This window comes from Mastigoproctus giganteus, chromosome 8, assembly GCF_048544385.1.
Source record: "Mastigoproctus giganteus isolate SK-2022 chromosome 8, ASM4854438v1, whole genome shotgun sequence".
Taxonomy (NCBI): domain Eukaryota; kingdom Metazoa; phylum Arthropoda; class Arachnida; order Uropygi; family Thelyphonidae; genus Mastigoproctus; species Mastigoproctus giganteus.
The window spans coordinates 213,211,625-213,236,236 of NC_143582.1; the positions used below are offsets into that span (position 1 = coordinate 213,211,625).

The following is a 24,612-nucleotide window of genomic DNA, read 5'->3' on the forward strand; positions in this document are numbered from 1 at the left end:
AAGGTTAGCAGGGTTGTTAACGACAGTAAAGACAGTATGCTACTCCAACTGGATCTAGATAAGTTGAGAAAATAGGCTGAGAAGTGGCAACTGAAGTTTAACATTGACAAATGCAAAGTACTGCATATGGGTAGCAATAACCAAAGAGAAACGTACCAACTGTGTGGTACTACACTCAGGGAAGTATAAAGTGAAAAAGACCTGGTGGTAATTGTGCAGTCAAATATGAAGTTCGCTGAGCAGTGCAGACGGGCTGCCAGGGAAGGTCATGGAGCCTTGTCAATGATATATAGGAATTTTGCTAGCAGGGACAGGGAGGTGATTATCCCGTTATACAAGGCAATGGTCAGGCCACACCTAGACTACTGTGTACAGGTCTGGAGGCCTCATTTTAGGAAGGATGTAGAGTTACTAACACGAGTGCAAAGGGCAACAAGATTGGTGAGGGGAACAAAGGGGTGGTCTTACCAAGAAAGGCTTTAGTTCTGCAAATTACAGTGTCTGGAGACTAGGCACCTGCGAGGTGATCTGATTGAGGTGTATAAGGCCTTGAATGGGTTGATCAAACTGAATGCTGATGGGATTCTTCCTCTTTCTCAGACTAAGAACCTGAGGGGCACAGTTTCCAATTGAGGAAAGATAGTTGTAGAATAGATGTGCAGAAATTTGCCTTTAGCGATCGTGTAGTTGATTGGTGGAACAGGCTTCTATCTTTTGTTGTGGAAGCTAATAGCCTAAATAAATTTAAGGCTGAGCTGGACAGGCATTTGGAACGAATGGAGGGGTGAAATGGGAGGTGTTTTTTTTTTTTTGGCTGATGCTGCATAAGCTTGCTTTCTTGCATCGTATATCTCTACTAAATTCTAATATGCAGATACCACCATCACCATTATGTTTCCCTACCCTACCCTATGAATTTGATAAAATACAAAATGAAACATAGTAACCAGTTATGACAAATCATGTTATAACAGACATCAAAGAGAAAATGTTAAAAACTTAAAATAATGAGTAGAAAGGATATTGATTAAATGCTCCATTTTATTTCTTGAATTATGTACTATGTATCCTGATAAAAGAAAGTTAAAAGAAAAATTTTATTATCAGGACATACAAAATTTCATTAACAACACACACAAGTAAAGTATTTCAATTTAAAAATATCACAAAAGTAACAAAAAGTAGAAAAGAACAAGCAGATAAGCCACTGTGGTATAATGTGGTGTTACCATCTTACACCATGTTATACCACCTTTACCAGAGCCATCATCTTGCAGATTATATATTTTCTTACATTAAGTGACATATTGCAGGAAAACATGTTCCTAACAATAATGAGGTTACATCATCAGCATAAAAATTTTGCACTGATGATGTGACCACTAATGATAATATAATCATGACAATTATGTTAAGAAATAGAGTGCAAGCCTTTTTGTAACTACACGTTCCTTTTCTGTATCTCACTGACTTTTTAAAACAAAATGTAACGAGACCTTACTTTTTGATTTGTCACTCACATACATATATAATAAATCCATTTATATATGTATGTAATAAGCAGGAAAGTTATATTGAGGCAGTAATAATATAGCTATAATTTACAGGATTCGGGTGAGGTAATTTTATTTCATCTTGGCTCATTTTATTACAATCCATACAGAAATGGATATCATAATCAACTTAGCTTTTATTCCAGGTGTGTGTGTGTGTGTGTGTGTGTGTGTGTGTGTGTGTGTGTGTGTGTGTGTGTGTGTGTGTGTGTGTGTGCGTGTGTGTGTGTGTGTGCGTGTGTGTGTGTGTGTGCGCGTGCGTGTGTGTGTGCGTGTGTGTGTGCGCGTGCACGTACACACTCACACACACTGAGTTGGCTTTGCATTAGCAACACACCCTTGTGTAGGAATGGACTGGTCTGGTCTGTGATGCTAGTGAAGGCTCAAAGTCAGGAATGGTTGATATAAGATTGTAGTTTACACACGTGGTGATCAGTTTTGAGTGTCTGTGAGGAAGAATGGGTCAGTGTGAAGATCTTTTTGACTTTGAAAGTGGAATTATTGTGGGGGCAAGAAGTGTAGATGCCAGTAACACAACAGGTTGGCAATGGCAAACATGATGAAGTGCTCCCATTCTGTGGTGTCATGCGTCTACTGTGACTCATGACACCACAGGTCACATCAGATAGCCACAAGGTCAATACCCATGGTGAGAGTCGTGTGTCTTGTCTCATAAGACAGCAGCAATGCAGCATAGGCCCAACTACTAGGAATAGCAAGACCAATATCCATATGGACTATGTGCTGGAAATTAGCTTATACAAACTTTGACAGTCAATGGCTGTCACAGGTATCCATGCTCACTGTGAGATATAAAAAAAGTGCACCTTGCATAAGCACATCAGCAGCAATGCTGGACCACTGATGTGTGGAAATATGTTGCTTGGTGGGTGTATCTGCGTTTGAAGAAAGAAACATGAGGATGTGGCACCTGGCTGCACTGCTGGTGTTTGGTAGACTAGAGGTGGTGGTGTTATAGTTTGGGGACTGTTTTCATGGCATGCTCTGGGTCTCTGATCACCATTAATTAATGGCTTGATGGAAATGCCTACCTTTTTATTGTTGCCAACCAAATACACCTGTTTCGTAATGACAATGTATGCAGACAATATGCCGTGTCATAAGGCCTGCCAGGTTGCCATTGGTTTCAGGAAAATAACAATGAATTCTCTGTCCTCCCAACTCACCCTAACTGAGCATGTTTGGGACCTACTGGAAAAGGGCCTTCGTTGCTACAACCACCCGCCTGACAATGTGCAATTATCACTGGACACACTGTACAACGTATGAGTAACACTACCACAGGACACCCTGCAACACCTTGTGGAGTCCATGCCAAGATCTTTACGGGCTGTATTATGAGCAAAAGGTAGCCTCGTGAGGTATTAGGTAGGTGTTGCTAATGTAAAGCCAACTCAGTGTGTGTGTGTGTAAAGAGAGAGAGAGAACCATAAAAGATAACCTACCACAATATGAGGTTTGCTTAAAAGCTGGCATAGTTGTTTAGCTTCAGATGAAAACTTCTGTCCTAATAACTGCCTAACCTGTTTAATTAAAAAAAAAAAATTAAAAAATTAGTTAAACTAACTCATTGTGTAATTACTAACTATATGAAAAGAGCAAATACAAAATAAAACACAAATAACATTCCAAAACAGAAATAAATTATTAAAAAAGACATAACGAGTCTGAATGTAACAGCCTACAAACACATACACCAACTAACAAGTGGAAGTCATTTTTGAAATGCTGCTAAGTACACTTTTTTATATTCAAAAATTATTGGTTCTTGTTATCTTTTTGTTTCAAATCAGTACAGCAATTATTATTTGCATTTATCTGATAACACACATATCAAAGTTTCCTACTCAGCTTGGAAATTACTCAAAAAAAAGAGTCAAAGTAGGAGAGAATTCTGCATCACTGCATCGATATAAGAATGATATAAACATTATTTAATATTCTTTTATGTAATTTTGTAGGAGTATAATTAATATTAGAACTTTTTATTAAGTCTATAAATGAAACTGTATAACACAATACACAATGTACTTTTATACCACAGTACATACTACTATTGCATAACCTGGGAATAGTGCAGAATAATTATTATACTTACAGTACATATCTGTTAGTTTAGTGCAGTATTTTAATTTAACTTTAAATTAAAATCAAGCCTCAGACTACAGCAGCAGAGCAAATAGGCCGACCGGGCTAGCCGAGTGGGTAAAGTACCTGTCCGGCAACCCAAAGGTTGCGGGTTCGATTCCCGCCTCGGGCTTGGATCAAAGTACTGCAAAAACCTTGGGAGGTGCAATATGGCCACAGAAGCCGATGCGCCAACAACTACCAAATCAAAAAAAAAAAAAAAAAAAAAGCAGAGCAAATAACTCAAAGTAGTGGGAAAGCTTGGGGGACAGCTACTGAGGACAGTACTCCTATGAATCAGGGTTTTATAATGTGCATCACTTGCTATATGTTTGCATGGAGCCATCTGTAGCAGGACCTGATACAAAGAGATGTCTTTAAGTGCTTTTGATGTAAAGAGCATGAGAACATTATTATGTGCAAATTCAGCATTCTTATAGGCAAATATGAGAGCTCAAAGGACAGGACTGATGCACTCAAACTAATTAAAACAAGGTACCAACCAAGCACTGAGCTGCCAAGTTCAATGCTTGGTCTTCACCCATTGCATGACAACACAATGAAATCACCCAGCAGAAAGCATTGGTTCCACAGGAAGTGGCTACTGTCAATGACTTTATTGTCAGGGGAAACAGGAAATATAGCATGCAAAAAGGATAGATGGAATGGACTCGGGGTATGTCTGCCAAGGGCAAAAGTTAATGATGTAGAAGTTATCATCTTTTAAGAGCCCAAAAGATGTTACTGTTGTACATACTAGTATTAATGATATTAATGTACATACCGGTATTAATGATATTAATAAAGATGTCAGGATTGGTATGTTTTAAATTTAAGCCACCAGTCCTTGCCACAGGAACAGCTGGACATTTTAAAGCTTGGCCCGAAATTTGCCCTCACTCCAACAAATTCCCGTCATGCAGACTCTTTTAGGAGTCGAAGCCAGCTTCTTGGGACTCACCGAAGAAACCACAATGGAGGCACGCTACAAGATCATCGAATTAATTTGATTGACAAAAAAGACCAAACCTAACCTCACTAAGGAGCAAATCCATCACATAAAACAAATCCGGAACAACCCCGACATTATTACTGTACCTGCAGATAAAGGACACGTGATGGTCATTATGGATCGGCAGGAGTACCAAGGGAAAGCTCCGGAACACCTCATTGATCAAACAACATACTAAGGGGCCACCCACGATCCCTGAACATTCTCGAAAACAATGTGAACTCTCTTCTGAGAAAGTAGCTCAACCAAGCCGAAATTAGCAAAGAAAAATACTGGAATCTCCACGCCACCGGCTGCAATTGGGGCCACTTCGAAGGTCTACCAAAATCATAAACCAGACATCCCCCCCCCTGCACCCCATAACTTTGGGCACCCCTACCCATAAACTGGCATGCTTCATTTCTAATCTCATCAAACCAGGCCAGACAGACTTCACAACCCAATCCAGCCAAGAACTCATACAATGCTTAAAGAACCACAGCATCAATGACCAAGACCTCCTCATCTCCTATGATGTCACCTCCTTATACACACGTATCCCCATCTCTTGTGCAGTAGACTGTGTTCACTGTCAGCTGGAACATGACCATACCTTATGTGATAGGACAAAACTTTCTGTATTAGATATCTGTGAGGAACCACAGCTATACCCCAACCATTTCATCTTCATGTTCAAGAGCACTGTATATAAACAAACCTGAGGCCTTGCCATGGGTTATCCCATCAGTCCTCACTTAACCTGGTCATGGAGGAGTTTGAAACCAATTCCCTTTCTAATCTTCCCTCCCCATCACCCTCTGGTGTAGATATATGGACGACATCCTCACCATACCCCCCAAGGCTCCGAGATGACATTTCTGGGCTATCTCAACAGTAAATCACCTTTTTTAAAGTTCACTATTGAAACCGAGAAGGACCAGGCCATTCTGTTTATAGATGTGTGGTTAAAGAGAGAGGGTCATAGGTCACAAAGTCAGTCTATCGGAAACCCACATGTGCAGGACAATACACCGACTACCATTCCTGTAACTCTGTCGCACAACAACTGGGTTTGGAACTGGGCTTGGACACATTGCTCCAATGTTACAGGCACACGCGAAGAAATGTATAGGGTCAAGTCCGACTTCAGCAGATTCGGCTACCCTGACAACTACTAGGAACTACGGACATCAAGCCATCACACAACACCAGACACTCTTCATTCAACACCTGCCAACCTTACTCTTCTGGTTTCATAGGCATTGCCTGCATCCCATTTTGCCTTACCCTATCGTACGGCTTAACCAGAATCCTTTGTAGCTACAACATCTGCACAGTTCAAACACCCGGAAGGAAACAGCAATCCACATACCCGCCTCTGAAAATACCGGTTCCACCTCTGAAGCGGAGCGGGATCATTTACCGCATGCCTAGACAGGACTCCGATGCAAGCTACATCAGGAAGGACATCCATCGTTTGGAAGACCGGCTGAGGGACCACCACACCACCATCACTAGAGCTGACTTTGCCCATTCAGTCTCACTGTTGTCAGGTGGGACACAATATCACACCCAATGATGCTGAAATCATAGGCTTCTCTCGCAATTTCAAGATCCGCTGTAGGCTGGAATCAGCACATGTCGATGTCACTGGAAGTACAATCAACAGGGACCGCAGCACCTGCATACATCCCAGCTCTGAGCTTCTCATAGTCCGTGAGCTCGGCAGTCACCTATCTCAAACATCTCCCTTCCTTCTTTTCCCTCACCCTCCCTCTCACTTGACCTTTCTCTTCTTCTCTCTCCTCCATGACCTCGAATACTTATGTATTTGAAGGTCAGCAACACACATAAAAACCGCCATACAGTAGCCGAAAGCTTTTATGTTATGTTCTTTATTTGTGCTAAAATTAATATATGTTATCTCTTGGATACCTGTGCCTTGTGTCAGTTTCCATTTTATATGTTACTGTATGTACTCTCTCGCTTAGTAATAAAGTTCTTTCCACTTGGTCGGTGCAAGCAAGAAATTACTATGCAGATCTGAGGATTTACTTAAAAGGTATAGGACAATGTTGAGAAAAATCTAAAAGTTAGGATGAAATTTGAAAGTGTCTGGAAAACCGTCACAACACCGGACACTCTTTAGTCTCCTATCATGTCTCTGTAGAGACATGATAGGAGAGACTAAATAATAAGAGCCTTCTGAATCAATTTGGCCCTGGAAAGACAGTGCAAGGAGAAACTGTTTTTACATGGATGGGATACAATTAAACAAAAGGGTTGCAACAATATTTACTGATGCAACTGAGTCGGTGTCAGGGATGAAAAACTGCTAGTTAGCATTAGTAGAGGCATACGATGCAAGAAAGCAAGCTTATGCAGCATCTTCTTCAATTGATGCTGTAGTTAGCGATCTCAGGCAGGGAGAATGGGGTTTTCCCCATCAATTATTCCGGGGTTTTCAGCCCCGTACCACATGCAAATCGACCCTTGAATAACATCTATACAGACACAATATGCACACACGAATTTGGGTAAGGCCCAAATCCGTGTGTGTATATGTATAACGATCCGGGGAACGTTAAAATAATAGTAATTATTATTAATATATAAAATTAAATTCCTACGTATTTTCATCAGATCCTAAATCAGGCATCATTGTCTTGAATAAAACTTTCAATGTCACTGTAGTATAGGTCTCTGTAAACAATTGGCTCAGTGGACTATCGTGGAAGAATTCATTTTAACTCACAGTCTTTGCATCTACAATATGCTCAACCTAACACACCACCTATACAGCAATATAATTGGCTTTGGCTTGTCAAATATAGCTTTATCCCCAACAACAAATAATATTCCTCAAAAAAATATTATCTTGAAAAAAATAATATGATATAAAAATATAATATAAAATAATAATAAAATAATAAAATAATAATAATGGTTCACAAACTGGACCACACATGACCACAGATAAACTTCCTGCTCAGTTCTTCTACTGAACAGCAATAGATTTTGAGTGAACCAAAAAAAAAAAACACCTCCCATTTCACCCCTCCACAGGCTTCTATTTTTTGTTGTGGAAGCTAATAGCCTTAAATTTATTTAGGCTATTAGCTTCCACAACAAAAGATAGAAGCCTGTTCCACCAATCAACTACCCGATCGCTAAAGGCAAATTTCTGCACATCTATTCTACAACTATCTTTCCTCAATTTGAAACTGTGCTCCCTCAGGTTCTTAGTCTGAGCAAGAGGAAGAATCCCATCAGCATTCAGTTTGATCAACCCATTCAAGGCCTTATACACCTCAATCAGATCACCTCGCAGGTGCCTAGTCTCAAGACACTGTAATTTGCAGAACTTAAGCCTTTCTTGGTAAGAGCACCCCTTTGTTCCCCTCACCAATCTTGTTGCCTTTCTTTGTACTCATTCTAGCAACTCTACATCCTTCCTAAAATGAGGCCTCGAGACCAGTACACAGTACTCCAGGTGTGGCCTGACCATTGCCTTGTATAATGGAATTATCACCTCCCTATCCATGCTAGCAAAATTCCTATATATCATTGACAAGACACCATGACCTGCCCTGGCAGCCCGTCTGCATTGCTCAGCAAACTTCATATTTGGCTGCACAATTACCCCCAGGTCTTTTTCACTTTCCTGAGTGTAGTACCACCCAGTTGGTATGTTTCTCTTTGGTTACTGCTACCCATATGCAGTACTTTGCATTTGTCAATGTTAAACTTCAGCTGCCACTTCTCAGCCCATCTGCCTAACTTTTCTAGATCGTGTTGCAGTAGCATACTGTCATTAACAACCCAGCCAACCTTTGTACCATCTGCAAACTTGGACATTAAGCCTGATATACCTTCAACAATATCATTGATGAATACACAAAACAACAATGGGCTCAGCACTGAACCCTGGGGAACTCCACTAATAACATTAGTGCACAAAGAGCAGTGTCCATTTATTACCACTATCTGTCGTTTCCCACTGAACCATCCCTTTATGCATTGTAACAACTTGCCCTTAATGCCATACCACTCCAATTTGTACAGTAGTCTTCCATGTGCAACGGTATCAAAAGCTTCCCTGAAATCCAAGTATTAGCATTAGCATTAGCATTAGTAGAGGCATTTGATGCAAGAAAGCAAGCTTATGCAGCATCAGCCAAAAAAAAAAAAAAAACCCACTTCCACTTCACCCCTCCCTGTTCGTTCAAAATACCTGTCCAGCTGAGCCTTAAACTTATTTAGGCTATCAACCTCCACCACAAGGGATGGCAGTCTGTTCCACCAACCAACCACCCGCTGGCTAAAGGCAAATTTCCGCACGTCTATCCTACATCTGTCTTTCCTCAATTTGAATTTATGCCCTCTCAGGTGATTTTTCTGAGCTAGAGGAAGAATCCCATCAGCATTGAGCATGCTTAAACCATTCAAGGCTTTATACACCTCTATCAGATCACCTTGCTGGTGCCTAGTCTCCAGACACTGTAATTTGCAAAACTTAAGCCTTTCTTCGTAAGAGCACCCCTTTGTTCCATTCACTAATCTTGTTGCCCTTCTCTGTACTCGTTCCAGCAGCTCTACATCCTTCTTGAAATGAGGCCTCCAGACCTGTATACAGTACTCTAGGTGTGGCCTGACCATTGCCTTATACAATGGAATAATCACCTCCTTAAGTATATGATATAAAAATTATTTTTTGCATCCAGTTCCTTTGTGACCACATTGTAGTATCCAATCAAATTGGTCAGACAAGACTTCCCCTTAACAAACCCATGCTGTGTCTGAACTATTTATTACTGCAGTCTTGTCTAGATGATCCTGCATCAATTCTTTAACCAGTGACTCCATTATTTTCCCCGGAACAGAAGTTAAACTAACACGTTTATAATTATTTGTGTTACTCTTTGAACCCCCTTTGTGAATTGGGGATACATTTGCACATCTCCAGTCCATGGGAACCTCTCCTGAATCTAAGGATGCTCTCATAATTATGGCTAAGGGTTTGCTTACTTCCCTGACTGCCTCCTTCAATATAACTGGATAGATTCCATCCAACCAACCCAGGTGCCTTTTTTATGTTTAAGTTCAATAATTTCTCCTCCACGTTGCTCTCCATTATTACAAAATCATTTAGCTCCTTGTTAGAATTTAGTACACTTCTGTCCACCCCTTATTAATGGAATCTCTCAGTGTTTGGTGCCAGGCCCCTTACTATTTTCAGTATTTATTAATGATAGCAATGAAGGCATATCATACTTACTGTCTAACTTTGCAGATGGTATGAAGGTTGGCAGGCTGGTTAATAACAGCAAATGGTATATGTTGCTACTACAACAAGATGAAGAGAAATTACACAGATAGGCTTAGAAATGGCAAATGAAGTTTAATATTGATAAGTGCAACATACTGCATATGGGTAGCAGTAATCCCAGAATTACATACCAATTGGGTGGTATCCACTGAAAGTGGTAGAGAATGAAAGATACTTAGGAGTAATTATGCAGTTCAACAAAAAAAATTTCTGAACAGTGCACGACAGGCTACTAGGACAGCTCATGGATACAGGAGCTGTCCTAGTAGCCTGTCAGAGATATACAGGAATTCTGCCAGCAGGGACATGAAGATAATTATACCATTGTATAATGCAATGATTAGGCCACATCTTGGGCACTGCATACAGGTCTAGGAGCCTCATTTTAGGAAGGATGTAGAACTGTTGGAATGGATGCAGAGAAGAGCAATAACATTCTCTGGGACCCAAAAGGGTATACCTAATAAGAAAGACTAAAATTCTGCCAGTTGCAGCATTTGGAAATTAAATTATGCACGTGTGAAGAGATCTGACTGAAGTGTTTAACACTTTGAATGGATTGAGTAAACTAAATTCTGATAGCATTCTTACTTCTTTCTCAGACAACACACATAAAGGACCATAAATTTAAATTGAAAAAGGATGATGAGAGGATACATATGCAAAAATTTGCTTTTAGGCAGAGAATAACTGATTTTTAGAAGAAAATTTTATCTGGCAATGTAGAAATGGATAATTTCAATAAATTTAAGGAAGAATTAGACAAATTATTAGAGGGTATAGACAGATGATGTCATTATTTATTCATTTTTTTTGTCTGATACTGTATAAGTTTGTTTCCTTGCCACTACTAATAATCTAATTACTAAAGATAAATAAGTAGTGACATCCATATTTATTTTTATCAGATCCAAGAATTTTCAACTGCCATCAGGGAACATCTAAAGAAATTTCTGATAAAATCAAATGAAATTAAACTTATTTAAAAGTGAATATAATATGGGGAGAAAAAAATTACATTTTTGCTGCTCACTTTCATTAAAAATATGTTTTTTACTCATTTATAAGAATGTTTCTTGATGTCCCAATTCTCCAGATAATACAGTCCATACAAGGTGTGAGCAAAAAGTTCTGCGCTTGTTTTATTTATTCATGGTTTAGTGTTGTCCCCCTCAAAATTAATATTCCAAGTTCAGCATTATTGACATGACTGGAAACACTGGAACTGTTGTAGTTATCTTAAGATCACATTAAATACCACCTGTGATTCTGTTTGGGTCTTGCATATATCATCAAATTGCCATTCTTTGTAAACTGCAACTTCATCTTGGAAAATAAGAATAATGGTCCTTGCACGCAGACAACAGGTTTCTTCCTACTTGTGGCTGAGAAACACTCAAACTTTGTAGTTATCTTCCATATCCAAATCTTCATTAAAATGCACTGGCATGTTCTGTATGATGGGATTAACATCACAGGCGCATTATCAATAGGATATCATTGGCCTTCTTAAATGACTTCATTTACTTTTCCCACATTTTAGTCAGTTTGATTCAATTATGTACAACTTGAGCAGTCTGATTCTTTAACCACTGTTTTGAATTTTTGAACCAGAATTCACTGTGTCCTTCCCATAACGTCACCACCAAAAGCTGTTGTATCAGAGACTCGTGATATGTGCTTAAAATTTCATGAGTCTCCAAAGTTATTTGATGAGCTTAAAGCTAAAATTACAAATAAAACTAATCACAGAATGCACTTAAACAGTGTTCAAAACAATGCAGCATGCTCTAATGGTAAAACTCGTTTTTTGAAGAAAGAGTTTTGCCATTAGATTGAAGAAATCCAATGGTACATAATAGTGTAAAAGCTGAACTTGCACCTCAATATGAGAGAGAGAGAGAGAGAGAGAGAGAGAGAGAGAGAGAGAGAGAGAGAGAGAGAGAGAGAGAGAGAGAATTCAAAATGTCTCCTAAATAGAAAAAATTGTGTTTTAATTTTCATTTTTTCATTCTTCCAAAAAAAAAAAAAAAAAATTAAAAAGCTAAACAAGGAACAGGTGCAAGGGTACATTAAATCTCTGTGTTTGTGGTCCTTCCTCTATACTCAAAACCTATAAAAAATTATATTTTATTATAATATACATCTAATGACCATTTTTCTTATCAAATTAATATTAGCATTGTAAAAATGATGCAAGAAAGCAAACTTATGTAGCTTATCTTTCTTATATCTGCATAAGTTAAGCTTTCTTCTTTCACATCATTAACAGGAAAATTTAAAAATTGAGAAAAAAAAGGCTGACCCACTCAAATTTATTGAAGTAATGAAAACAAATACTGCATTATTTTGAAAAATAAATAAGAGTAAAAACATTTCAAGTTTTTTGAAAAATATACCTCTAATGAAAGCTGTCTGGCTTCTAAACTGCATGGATGCAATGTTTGACCAATTATCCTATTATGTACCTGTTAAAAAACGAAAAAAAATTATTTTTTTAATGAATAAAAACAATATTGATAATAATGTGAGGAAGCAAGCTTATTTCATGATTTTTATGTACTCAAAAATTGTAAAAATTATAATCTTGACTACACGTTATTTATACAACTTGAAATGGTTTCTTATTTCCTACCAAAAGACAAGTCCAATATACCAAATAACCGCAATCTTGTCGACATTATAAGTTTGCACAAGCAAATTTAGGGAAGACCTATTACCTACTCAACTCTTTTGGATACTCAAAGTTGGATCTGAAATGTTGGATCATCGATATTATTTGGTGTATTGAGATTGCCTTTTGGTAGGAAATAAGTTTAAAGTCTTTTGTCTACTTTCTACTTAAGGGATGTAATAAACCATTTAAAGTTGCATAAATAACAAAGAGTCAAGTGTATAATATTTAAAATTTTTGAATAATAAATGTAACCCACGTTCACTATCACATTGACACACAACTGATGCTTTATATCACATATATTAACAAATATCATATCACCTTTAGTTCTGTCCATGAAATATTTATACATTAACTTTCTGTTTCAATATATAACCTATATAAGGATGTTTCATAACATGTGAGCCATAATTTCAGCATTGATTCAGGACCTGATGTTGTTATTATTTGGTTTTTAGGAGCATTAGCAACTAAGGCCATATTGCTCTGGGGATATGCAGTGGTCATTCCCTGACCTTTCCTCATCCTCCGTATTTTGTGGGCATGGGCTCAAACCCCGGTCTAATCAAGAAGCATGTGCTATGCGCTGCTGCTCCTGCCCACCTGGCTATGGAGGCACCATTCAGGATCTGAAAACAATTAAAAAGGTTTATTATTATTATTATTATAATTAGCCATACGGTGCAAAGAAGCCTGAGGCTTTTGCTGCACCAGCCAAAAAAAAAAAATTTCTGTGTTACCCCTGTGAGAGAGAGAGAGAGAGAGAGAGAAGGGAATCACCAAAAAAGAGAAGAATGATTATATCCAGCTCAGGACCCTGGGTGTGCCAATTCCATACTCACCAGATGTGAGCGCCTGGGTGTAATACAAACATATCATTGAAATCTTTTTGTTTCTGAATTTCAGCCTATTCTTTGTTTCAATAATTATCTGCCTTACCTTGAAAGTATTTAAAAATGCCTGCCTTGAACTTGAATACATCCCTGAACATGCCTCACCATGGATGCCTGATGCATTCAAAATTCCAGATATTGTAGAGATTTGTTGGCATCCTTGTTCAACAAGGTATTTCAAGTTTGCCAATGGGTATCATGTCAACAATGGATGTCATATGATACAACAAATAAGAATTGAGTGATTCAGGTCTAGGAACAAGCCATGAAAAAGAGCCTCCATAGCATATCCAGGGCATATTCAGCTTATCAGGGCTCATCCAAATAATCTCTGGCTATTCAACCAAAATGAGGCAGAGAGCTGTTATGCATAAATTATATATGACATTGAACAGCAGGTAGAACTCTATCTATAAAATCACATGATCATTCTGTAAAAAATCTGATAATCTTGCAGGAAAAACAAAAGGACCAATTAAACAGCAATTAGCAATAATTCCTGCCCATACATTAATATTCAACTGTTGCAGGCACTTTAACTGGATGACTGCATGAGGATTCTCTTCTGACCAGTCACGAATGTTGTGAAAATTGTTCATGCCATTTCTTGAGAAAACAATATGGAGGGCAGAAAAAGAGGATCATGAACATGTTGCATGAACAAAGTACAAAAAGCCACTTGTGGTGGAAAATCAGCATTAGTAAGGCCTTGTAATCTTTGAATGTGACGTGCATAAAGCTGTTGCTTCCATAAAATTTTCCATCAAGTTTAGTACCCTATGTCCTCTGCTGCTGCTGTCCTTCAGGTGCTATTGCACTTGATGTCACACGTGGATTTTCTTCCATGCAATTCAAGACTTGCTCCTCCAACCTAACAGTTCTGGTGCTAATTAGTTTATGACCAACTGAAAATCAGTTGTTGAATTATTCTGTATCTCCAAGGCACTTGCCAGTTCTCCAAAAGGTCTTCTTATCTGGCAAAAGATGACTTAAAAACCTCTCCAGGTACAAACATCTTTCTGTGGCTATGTTACACTCAGCAAGCCCACACATGAGATGCACACCTATCACATCTCAGTTTGAATAAATCTCCAACAGCACTTCAAATACATGCTATCACTTAATAGTACAAATCATTTTAGATTTGTTGTTTTCCTCCCCCTCACTGAACTGCACTCAGAACTGATTTTATGGTAAAATGTTATGATTATGAACAAACTATGCACATCAAAATAGTAATCAACTTTTAAACTTATCCGCTCTATAGTAATGTGGTGTGCCTTCCTAGAAACCAAGAGATGTTTATTACCAGATAATTTCTGGAACACAAAAAGGGCTATGAATTGAAAAGAGAGTGATTTCAGGCATATGCTTATATAAACGTTTTTAATTGTTTTCAGATCCTGTACCAAATCAGTATACAGGGCATTATGAAACACCCTGTATACTGAAAATTTGGTAAAATACAAGCATGGAAAAATGGAGAAACTCTTATCAGCAACTTTCTTGTAACATCCATACAATAGATCAGTAGCTTGATAATCTCACTGTATGATTCTCTGAAGATAATAAAGCACTCAAACCTATGTTGGCATAATTATATTTATTTCCGAATTGGAAATATGTACATAATGAAATCAAATGTTTCATGGTATTTTCTTATCACTTCTTCAGTGACAGCTGTCTTTGCAATATCACCATCGCTAAAGGTCACTTTGGTCACAAGAACTGGTGTCACAACAAGTTCTTGTGACTGAAGTGACTTTTCATGACAGTGATATTGTAAAGACAGCTGTCACTGGAGGAGATTTAAATGCAAGGGTTGGTGCTCAATCAGTAGACAAATGTATAAGATCAGAAGGTGAACCCATGGTCAACAATAATGGAAGATGCCTGATAGACTTCTGCATTTTTAAAAAACTTAAAATTACAAATACTTTTTTCAGACATAAGAATATCCATAAATTCAGATGGAAAGCAAGAAACACAAAGTCTATAATAGATTATATTATCATTAATGAAAATTTAAATGACAAAATTAGAGACACTAGAGTATTCAGAGGCAGGGAAATTGACAGTGATCACTACCTAGTAGAAAGCACTTTCAAAATAAAAAGAAATTATCTTAATAAAAAGAAGAAATTACCAACAAAAACTACTAAGAAATTAAAAATACATTTATTGGAAGACGAAAGCACTAAATTCCTGTATGAAAGTCGATTGAAGGATAAACCCAAATCAGATGAAAGTGATAATGTTGAGGAAATCTGGTCAAACATGAAAAAATCTATTCTGGGAGCTGCTGAAGAAAGTCTTGGATATAAACCTATAAAAAATAAAAACTGGCTAAGAATTTGGAATAAAGAATTGAAACTAACAATCAATGAGAAAAAAAAGACCTATAAACTGTTCCTACAAACTAAATACCTACATCTACACATAAAATATAAAAAGCTTAGAGCACAAATCAGAAAACTAACCAGAAGAATCCGACGAGATGAATGGGATAAATTTGTTAAATCTTTATAACATGATATCATGGGCCCACAGAGAAGAGGTTTTAAAATTTTTAAGAAATTAGAACTAGACACAAATGATCAAATAAAAACCAACTCCATCTCCCAAGCAGAATGAAAGCAACACTATTCCAAACTATGGTATAACCCAGGCACTAGGGAATTGGAAGATGAATCTGTGATAACCAAAGATGAAGAAAATATAACAACGGAAGAACTAGAGTTAATATTATAAAAATCAAAAAACAGAAAAAGCCCAGGCATAGACAATTTGAATGTAGAACTATTTAAATATGGGGGCACCTTACTAAAAAACGCACTACTAAAATTATTTAACGTCATATAGCATAAGCAACAGATACCCAAAGATTGGGAAACAGGAATAGTAATCAATTTACACAAAAAAAGGCTCCAGAAATAACCCTAACAACTACAGAGGGATAACACTGCTGTCAACTGCTGCAAAGCTATACTCTAATATACTAAAGAATAAACTTAATAAATACAGTGAACAATTCTTAGAAGAAGAACAATGTGGGTTCAGAAAAGGGAGAAGCACAATAGATGCCATTTTCTTACTACAACAAATTTTGGAGAAAAGAAGAGAATTCAATCTACCAACATTTCTGCTCTTTATTGATTATGAAAAAGCATATGATAATGTAAACCGGGAAAAACTTTGGCAGATTCTATGTGAAGGAAATATCCCAACCTAACTCCGGAAAGCGATCCAAAGCCTATATAAAAACTGAAAAGTCTGTATAAAATATTCTAATGACCAACTATCAGACCCAAGTAACACCAATAAAGGAGTGAAACAAGGATGTGGACTATCACCAAATTTATTTAATATCTACATCAATAAAATTCTTAAATAATGGAAACAAACAATTAACAACGAAATACAGTTGAACAACAGGAATAAAATCCAAACTATATTATATGCTGATGATCAAGTTATAACTGCAAAATCCGAAAATGAACTACAGATAGCAGCAAACGAACTTAATAAAATAGGTAAAAAGTATGAGATGAAAATCTCCACTTCAAAAACAAAATCAATGGGATTATGTGGAAAAAACATACAAAGAATTAAAATTGTTATTGATGATAAAATAACAGAACAAATATCTGACTTCACCTATTTGGGAAATTTAATATCAAATGAAGGGAAAGACATCCATAGTAAACTACAAAAATAGATTAAAATGAATGGAACGATTAAATGCCACTTCCGAAAACAAATGACAACTGAAACAAAATTACGACTGCACAACATCACTTCAAAACCAGCCCTATTCTACAGCTGTGCGACTGGAGTCATAAATAAGAAATATGCACACAAACTAGAAGCAGCACAAATGACATTTTTAAGACCATTATTAGGCTATACAAGACTAGACCACCAAAGAAATTTAGATATCTGCAAAAAATTAAAAGTAGATAACATAGTAAATGAAATAAAACAGTATCAGAAAAATGGATCAGCCACATAGAAAGAATTAACCCAGACCAGATCACAAAATTAGCCTTTAACTACAAACCTCCAGGCAAGGGAGAGATGTTGGTCAACCAAGACAATGATGGCGAGATCAAGACCATCTCCAAGAACTACAACTGAACAGGTCTTAAAAGACCTAAGCCGGACCAAGTTCATGATGATGATGAGCTATCACTGGTAAGAAAACACCATGAAACATTTCACTCTTTTAACAGAAAAGAGTTCTTTACCTATGCAAACTCTAGAAGGAAAGGGATGAATCAGATTGGTCCACTGGATATTGATGGTTCAGCAGTTGAGGATCCTGCTCAGGTGGATAACAAATTAAACGAGTATTTTGCATCTACATTCACACATGAGGAGTTATTCAGGAAGAGGAATGCCAGAGGTGAAGTAAACACTGGCAGTGAGCTAAATGATTTTGTAATAACTGAGAGGAAAGTGGAGGAGAAATTGTTGAAGATAAACACAAGAAAGGCACCTGGGGTGGTTGGGATCTATCCAGTTATATTAAAGGAGGCAGCAAAGGAAGTAAGCGAACCCTTAGCCATAATTATGAGAGCTTCTTTGGACTCAGGGGAGGTACCCATAGACTGGAGATGTGCAAATGTGACCCCAATTCACAAAGGAGGATCAAAGGCTGACACAAGTAATTATAGACCTGTGAATTTAACTTCTGTTCCAGGAAAATTAATGGAGGCACTGGTTAAAGAAGCACTGGACTCAGGGGAGGTACCCATAGACTGGAGATGTGCAAATGTGACCCCAATTCACAAAGGAGGATCAAAGGCTGGCACAAGTAATTATAGACCTGTGAGTTTAACTTCTGTTCCAGGAAAATTATCGGAGGCACTGGTTAAAGAAGCACTACAGGATCATCTAGACAAGACTTCAGTTATAGCACGGACACAGCATAATTTTGTAAAGGGAAAGACTTGCCTGACCAATTTGATTGGATACTATGATGTGGACGCAAAGCAATTGGATGCAGGGAATAACTTTGATATCATATATTAGGATCTTAGAAAGGCTTTTGATACTGTTGCACATGGAAGACTGCTGCACAAATTGGAGCAGTGTGGCATTGGAGGCAAATTGCCACTATGGATATGGGATGGTTGAATGGGAGAAGACAGAGTGGTAATCAATGAACACTGCTCATCGTGGACTAATGTTATTAGTGGAGTCCCTCAGGGTTCAGCATTGGGTCCATTGTTGTTTTCTGTATTTATAAATGATACTGATGATGGTATATCAAGCTTAATGTCCAAGTTTGCAGACGATACGAAGGTTGGCACGGTTGTTAATGACACTAATGACAGTACACTGCTGCAACAGGATCCAGAAAAGTTGAGCAGATGGGCTGAGAAGTGGAAAATGAAGTTTAACATTGACAAATATAAAGTACTACATATGGGAAGCAGTAATCCTAGAGTAACATATCAACTCTCTGGTACTACACTGACAGTGGTAGAGAATGAAAAGGACCTGGGGGTAATTGTGCAGGCAGATATGAAGTTTTCTGAGCAGTGCAGATGGTCTGCAAGAGTAGCTCATGGTGTCTTGTCAATGATATACAGGTATTTTTCTAGCAGGGATAAGAAGGTGATTATCTCCTTGTATAAGGGAATGGTCAGGCCACACCTTGAGTACTGTATACAGGTCTGGAGGCCTCATTTTAAGAAGGGTGTAGAGCTGTTGGAACGAGTACAGAGAAGGGCAACAAGATTAGTCAATGGAACAAAGGGTTGCTCTTAAGAAGAAGGGCTTAAGTTTTGCAAATTACAGTGTCTGGAGACTAGGCACCTGCAAGGTGATCTAATTGAGGTGTATAAAGCCTTGAATGGTTTGAGAATGCTCAATGCTGATGGGATTCTTCCTCTTGCTCAGAATAATCGCCTGAGAGGGCATAAATTCAAATTGAGAAAAGACGGTTGCAGGATAGATGTGTGGAAGTTTGCCTTTAGCCAGTGGGTGGTTGATTGCTGGAACAAACTTCCATCTGTTGTTGTAGAAGTTGATAGTTTAAACAGATTCAAGGCAGAACTTGACAAACATCTGGAGCGAATGGATGGGTGAAATAAGGGGGTTTTTTTTTGGCTGATGCTATATAAGCTTGCTTTCTCGCATCATGTGCCTTTGCTAATGCTAATCCTTTTAGAGTTTATATAAGTAAAGAAATCCTTGCTGTTTTTCTTAGCATCCTTTGCCAAAGATTTCTCGTAATCTGCCTTCACCTGCCTAACTTCCTTTGTGACTTGATTACACACTAGCTTATATCTGCCATAGGCTTTTGTGTTGCCTGATAATTTATATGCATCCCATGCATTTTTCTTCTCTGCCACGAGTCCAGTCAGTTCATTTGATAACCATTTAGGCCTAAACCTTGAACAATATTTCTTAATAAGTATGAAACTTTTTGTAACTTCCACGATTAAATCCTTGAATGCTTCCCACTTAGCATTTGCTGTTGGTAACATCATCAGTTGATCCCACTGTACAGAATTTAAAAACTGTCTGAGACCACTGTAGTCACCTTTATGGAAGCAAAAACCCTTCCCTTTACCCCTGATGGTAATTACAGGTGACCCCCGCTTAACGCTGATAGTTCGTTCCGGGAAAACAGAGCGCTAAGTGAATCCGCACTAAGCGAGCGCCATATTCCCATAAGGTAACATATGTATTTGTGAGTTGCGGTCTATTCCATAGGATATTTTCTAATCAATAATAAATGGAAGTGAAAATATGCACCAATGTCGATTAAAAATATTTAATATTCAAAATTTTGTACATATAAAATATTCTACATTATATACACATATAATTATGAGGTAATTAACTAACGAAAATCATGAATTTATTAATTCGATGGCCCTGTGCTCTCGAGTTTTCGTATCTTTGGACTGAAAAATGTGTCGATTTTGGGTTGTGCTTTGGCCCTCTTCCTCTCATTGTACAACAATATGTAGGGATTCATTTCTTTCTTCAAATTTCTTATTACCTTGGCACTTCGTTCCATGTCAGGGTCGTTCTCCCGGAAATAATCACACATTTTTTCGAAGTGTTCAAAAGCTTCACTAAGTCCTTTTGCAGTCAGCGACTTCATCGGTTCTTCATCTATAGTATCTTGATCATCATCTCCCTCAATAGCAAGCTCTTGTTCTTTTATAATTTCCATTAGTTCTTCATTAGAGAGGCCATCCCGGTCGTTGTCGATCATCTCTTGTACAATGTCTTCGTTAATTTCGTGTAATCCTGCTTCTTTTCCGAGCTCAACAATTTGTGTTTTAACATTTTCAACGGAATCATCAGGTTCCTGGGAATGCTTTATGCAATTTTTCCAAACTTTCCTCCACACTCCATTCATGGTTTTCTGAGTCACTTCATCCCAGTCACTTGAAATGTTGTAGATGGCGGTTTTAATGTTATAGGATTTCCAAAACTCCTTTAAACTCAGTACATTTTCAGTGTTGATGGCTTTAATAGCTTGGGAAAAGGTGTTTCTTATGTAGTACGCTTTAAATGTGGCAATTACTCCTTGGTCCATTGGTTGGATCAGAGACGTAGTGTTTGGATGCATGTAAAAAACTTTTATGTGATTGTTCAAGTCTTCTAAGCTCTCTTTGCTTGGCAAAGAGAGCTTAGAAGACTTGAAAAAAATATTTTGCAAAAAATATTTTTTGCAAAATATTTTTCCACTGCAGGACAGAAGAACTCAGCATACCAATCAATGAAAAGTGGTCTGGTTACCCAAGCTTTTTTATTAGCCTTCCAGATTACAGGTAGGTTTGATTTAGCTAAACCTTTAAGAGCCCTTGGATTTTCGGAATGGTGAACTGAAAGGGGTTTTAATTTAAAATCCCCCGCAGCGTTACCACCCAACAACAAAGTTAACCGATCCTTCGCCGCTTTGAAGCCTGGCATGTTTTTTTCTTCTTTCGATATGAAACTTCTTTTAGGCATTCGTTTCCAAAAAATACCTGTTTCATCTATGTTAAAAACTTGTTGAGCAGTATAACATCCCTCTTCAATAATTTTAACAAATTCTTTTTTGAAAGTTTTGGCTCCTTGTTGATCTGCACTTGCAGCTTCTCCCTGTATTGCTACGTTGTGCAGGTTATAGCGCTTTCTAAATCTATCAAACCAGCCCTTACTAGCGTTAAATGGTTCCACATTTTTTTGGCTGAGCTTCTTTTAAATCTTCATATAGGCTCTTCGCTTTTTCTTTAATAATAATTGAACTTAACGGAATTCTATGTTGAATGTTGTCTTCAATAAAATTATGTAGAAGTTTCTCCATTTCAATCATAATAGCCAGCCTAGCCCTGGTCAATTTAGTTGCCTGCAGGGGAACAGCTGTTTTTCCAGCTGCTAAAATTGATTCTTTATGATTGTTCTTACAGTTGAACCTGCCAGTCCTAAATTATTGCACACATCCACTTGTCTTTGACCGGAATCAATTCTCTTCAAAACATCTAATTTAATTTTCAAACTCAATGTTTTTCTTACCTTTCCAATCTTTGCACCGCGTCAGATAAGAATGAAAAAGAATGAAATAAGAATGAATAGATCATGAATAAAGAATGAATCACATAAGAATGAAAAAGCAACATTGTTGCTTTTTCATTCTTATCCACCATAACTCTCTACAAATGTAACTGCGTTGCACTGATTGTGATATCAAATTAAATCTAGAATTCCTCTGGCAAGTGAGCTGAAGACGGTGACAAATGTTTTATTTATCTGAAAAGTTTGATTTTACCGTGCAGTAAAATCAAATGGTTGTTTATTGCACCAAAATACTGTAATAAATTATGGTGTGAGTCATGGAGAATGTTTATGGAATTTCCAAAACAGTAAAACAAACAAATTTTATGTACTTCGGGTTACCACAAGGTCAGAGGAGTTCAGAAGACAAGAGAATACCGTACTGTACAAGAAACAGCACCGCATTTAGCACTCAAGGGATTGATTATGTGAAAAACATTTCGCAAGTTATAGTTCCCACAGTAAAACAAAAGAAGAGATAGGGAGTAAATCTATTTTTAGTATCTTTCTATTACAGGTCAGAACAGAAAATGCAGACTTCATAACAGCATATGACACTGGATGGTAAATTTTTTCATCTTGTGTATTAAAAAAGAATTTCTCCCTTGAAACTATCCACACCAAGAAAATAGAGCATATTGAAAGTTTCAATTTTGTACATAGAGTAGAAATTATAAAAATAATTACTGTAGTTAATTTCATGGTGGCTATTTTCTCCTTTTGCCAAAAAAAAAAAAAAAAAAAAAAAAAAAAAGGCTCAAAACAGACTGACTGAAGACGGATTTGCCAAAAATTCAATCTGTATGCTAGTAAAATAGCGTTATAGTGAGTTTTGACAGCGTTATAGTCAGATACGGGTTATAATATAAGAACAGCGTTATAGCGAATCAGCGTAAAGTGAACCGCGTTATAACGGGGGCCTGCTGTATATCTTTAAGTAAATCCCACATTAATACACTGTGATCACTGCCACCTAGTGGTTCCTTTATCTGCAAATTCTTAATACACGAATGATCACTGCTGATAACCAGATCAAGAGTATTACCCTTTCTGGTTGCCTCTCGAACATGCTGCTGCAGAAAACACCAATAAATCCACAAAAGTCTTACTAGTGTGCGAGTGACCAATCCACAAGTTCTAGTTAATATCTGAGAAGTTAAAATCCCCCATTATAAGATATTCTGATTTACTAGCCCATTCTACTTCTCTGTACAATTGTTCATTGTACTCATTCGAGTCGTTAGGCTTATAACACATTTCTACTCTTATTTTTGCTTTCGCAGTGCTTATGTCACACCAAACTGACTCAACTGTGCACTGTTCATCTATATCAACGGGATGCACTTCTTTTGATTTTATGTTTTTCTTAATTAACAGCATAATACCTCCTCCCTTCCTATCCTGTCTATGTTTTCTGTACACATTGTACTCCCCAAATTCCAATTCTACATTCCTAATATGTGTGACACCACGTCTCGGATATCCCAACAATATCCGCCTTAGGTATCGCAATATCATGGCAACTCACTGTGAAGGTATTCACAATATGAGATATACTTAAATGATGCCAATTTTTAACCACTTTTGTAGGTTGCTGCATACTAATATGATCCATTTGTATGTCAGTTAACACTTATACAACATGATGCTTTAACCCTAAAATGCTTTCAGTCTGATGGTTAATCAGGCATCTCTCATATTGTAGAGTTATACTTCATAACTGGGTTGTCATCACTGCAACACCAGGGTACCTGCCCACCCACTGACAAGAAGTCAACAAGCTTTCAAATGGTCACCAGGAGGAGCCTGATGCTGGCCGGAGTTTCACAGAACGGGTAACAACAGACTCCCCTACTGAGGAAGCGTTTTCACCTATTCACGGAGTTCATGAGTAGTGCGAGTTGAAGGAGTTACTGTCCCTTTCATTCTTCTACACTGTTTCTTTTCTTCTTCCTCTCCTGCTATTACTTTTCTCTACTTTTTGCTTTCTAAGTCTAATAGGGACAAGTGGATAATAAAGCTATTATTCCACACAAATTAGCATTAGCATTAGCAGAGGCATTTGATGCAAGAAAGCAAGCTTATGCAGCATCAGCCAAAAAAAAAAATAAATAAATAAATAAATAAAATAAAATAAATAAATAATACCCACTTCCACTTCACCCCTCTGTTCGTTCGAAATACCTGTCCAGCTGAGCCTTAAACTTATTTAGGCTATCAACTTCCACGACAAGGGATGGAAGTCGGTTCCACCAACCAACCACCCGCTGGCTAAAGGCAAATTTCCTCACGTCTATCCTACATCTGTCTTTCCTTAATTTGAATTTATGCCCTCTCAGGTGATTATTCTGAGCAAGAGGAAGAATCCCATCAGCAATGAGCATGCTCAAACCATTAAAGGCTTTATACACCTCTATCAGATCACCTCGCTGGTGCCTAGTCTCCAGACACTGTAA

At 37.6% G+C, this 24,612-nt stretch overlaps 1 protein-coding gene across 1 annotated transcript in view; it reads right to left on the reverse strand.

The window, feature by feature from the left end:
* Positions 1-24,612, reverse strand: part of LOC150082252 (MAGUK p55 subfamily member 7-like) — a 199,411-nt gene that overhangs the window by 120,170 nt on the left and 54,629 nt on the right. Inside the window, exons 4-5 of the mRNA XM_090380462.1 lie at positions 12,421-12,489; positions 3,020-3,097 (exon numbers count right to left, since the gene is read on the reverse strand). Of these exons, the coding sequence (XP_090236588.1) occupies positions 3,020-3,097; positions 12,421-12,489 (147 nt within the window). The remainder of the gene's footprint in view (positions 1-3,019; positions 3,098-12,420; positions 12,490-24,612) is intronic.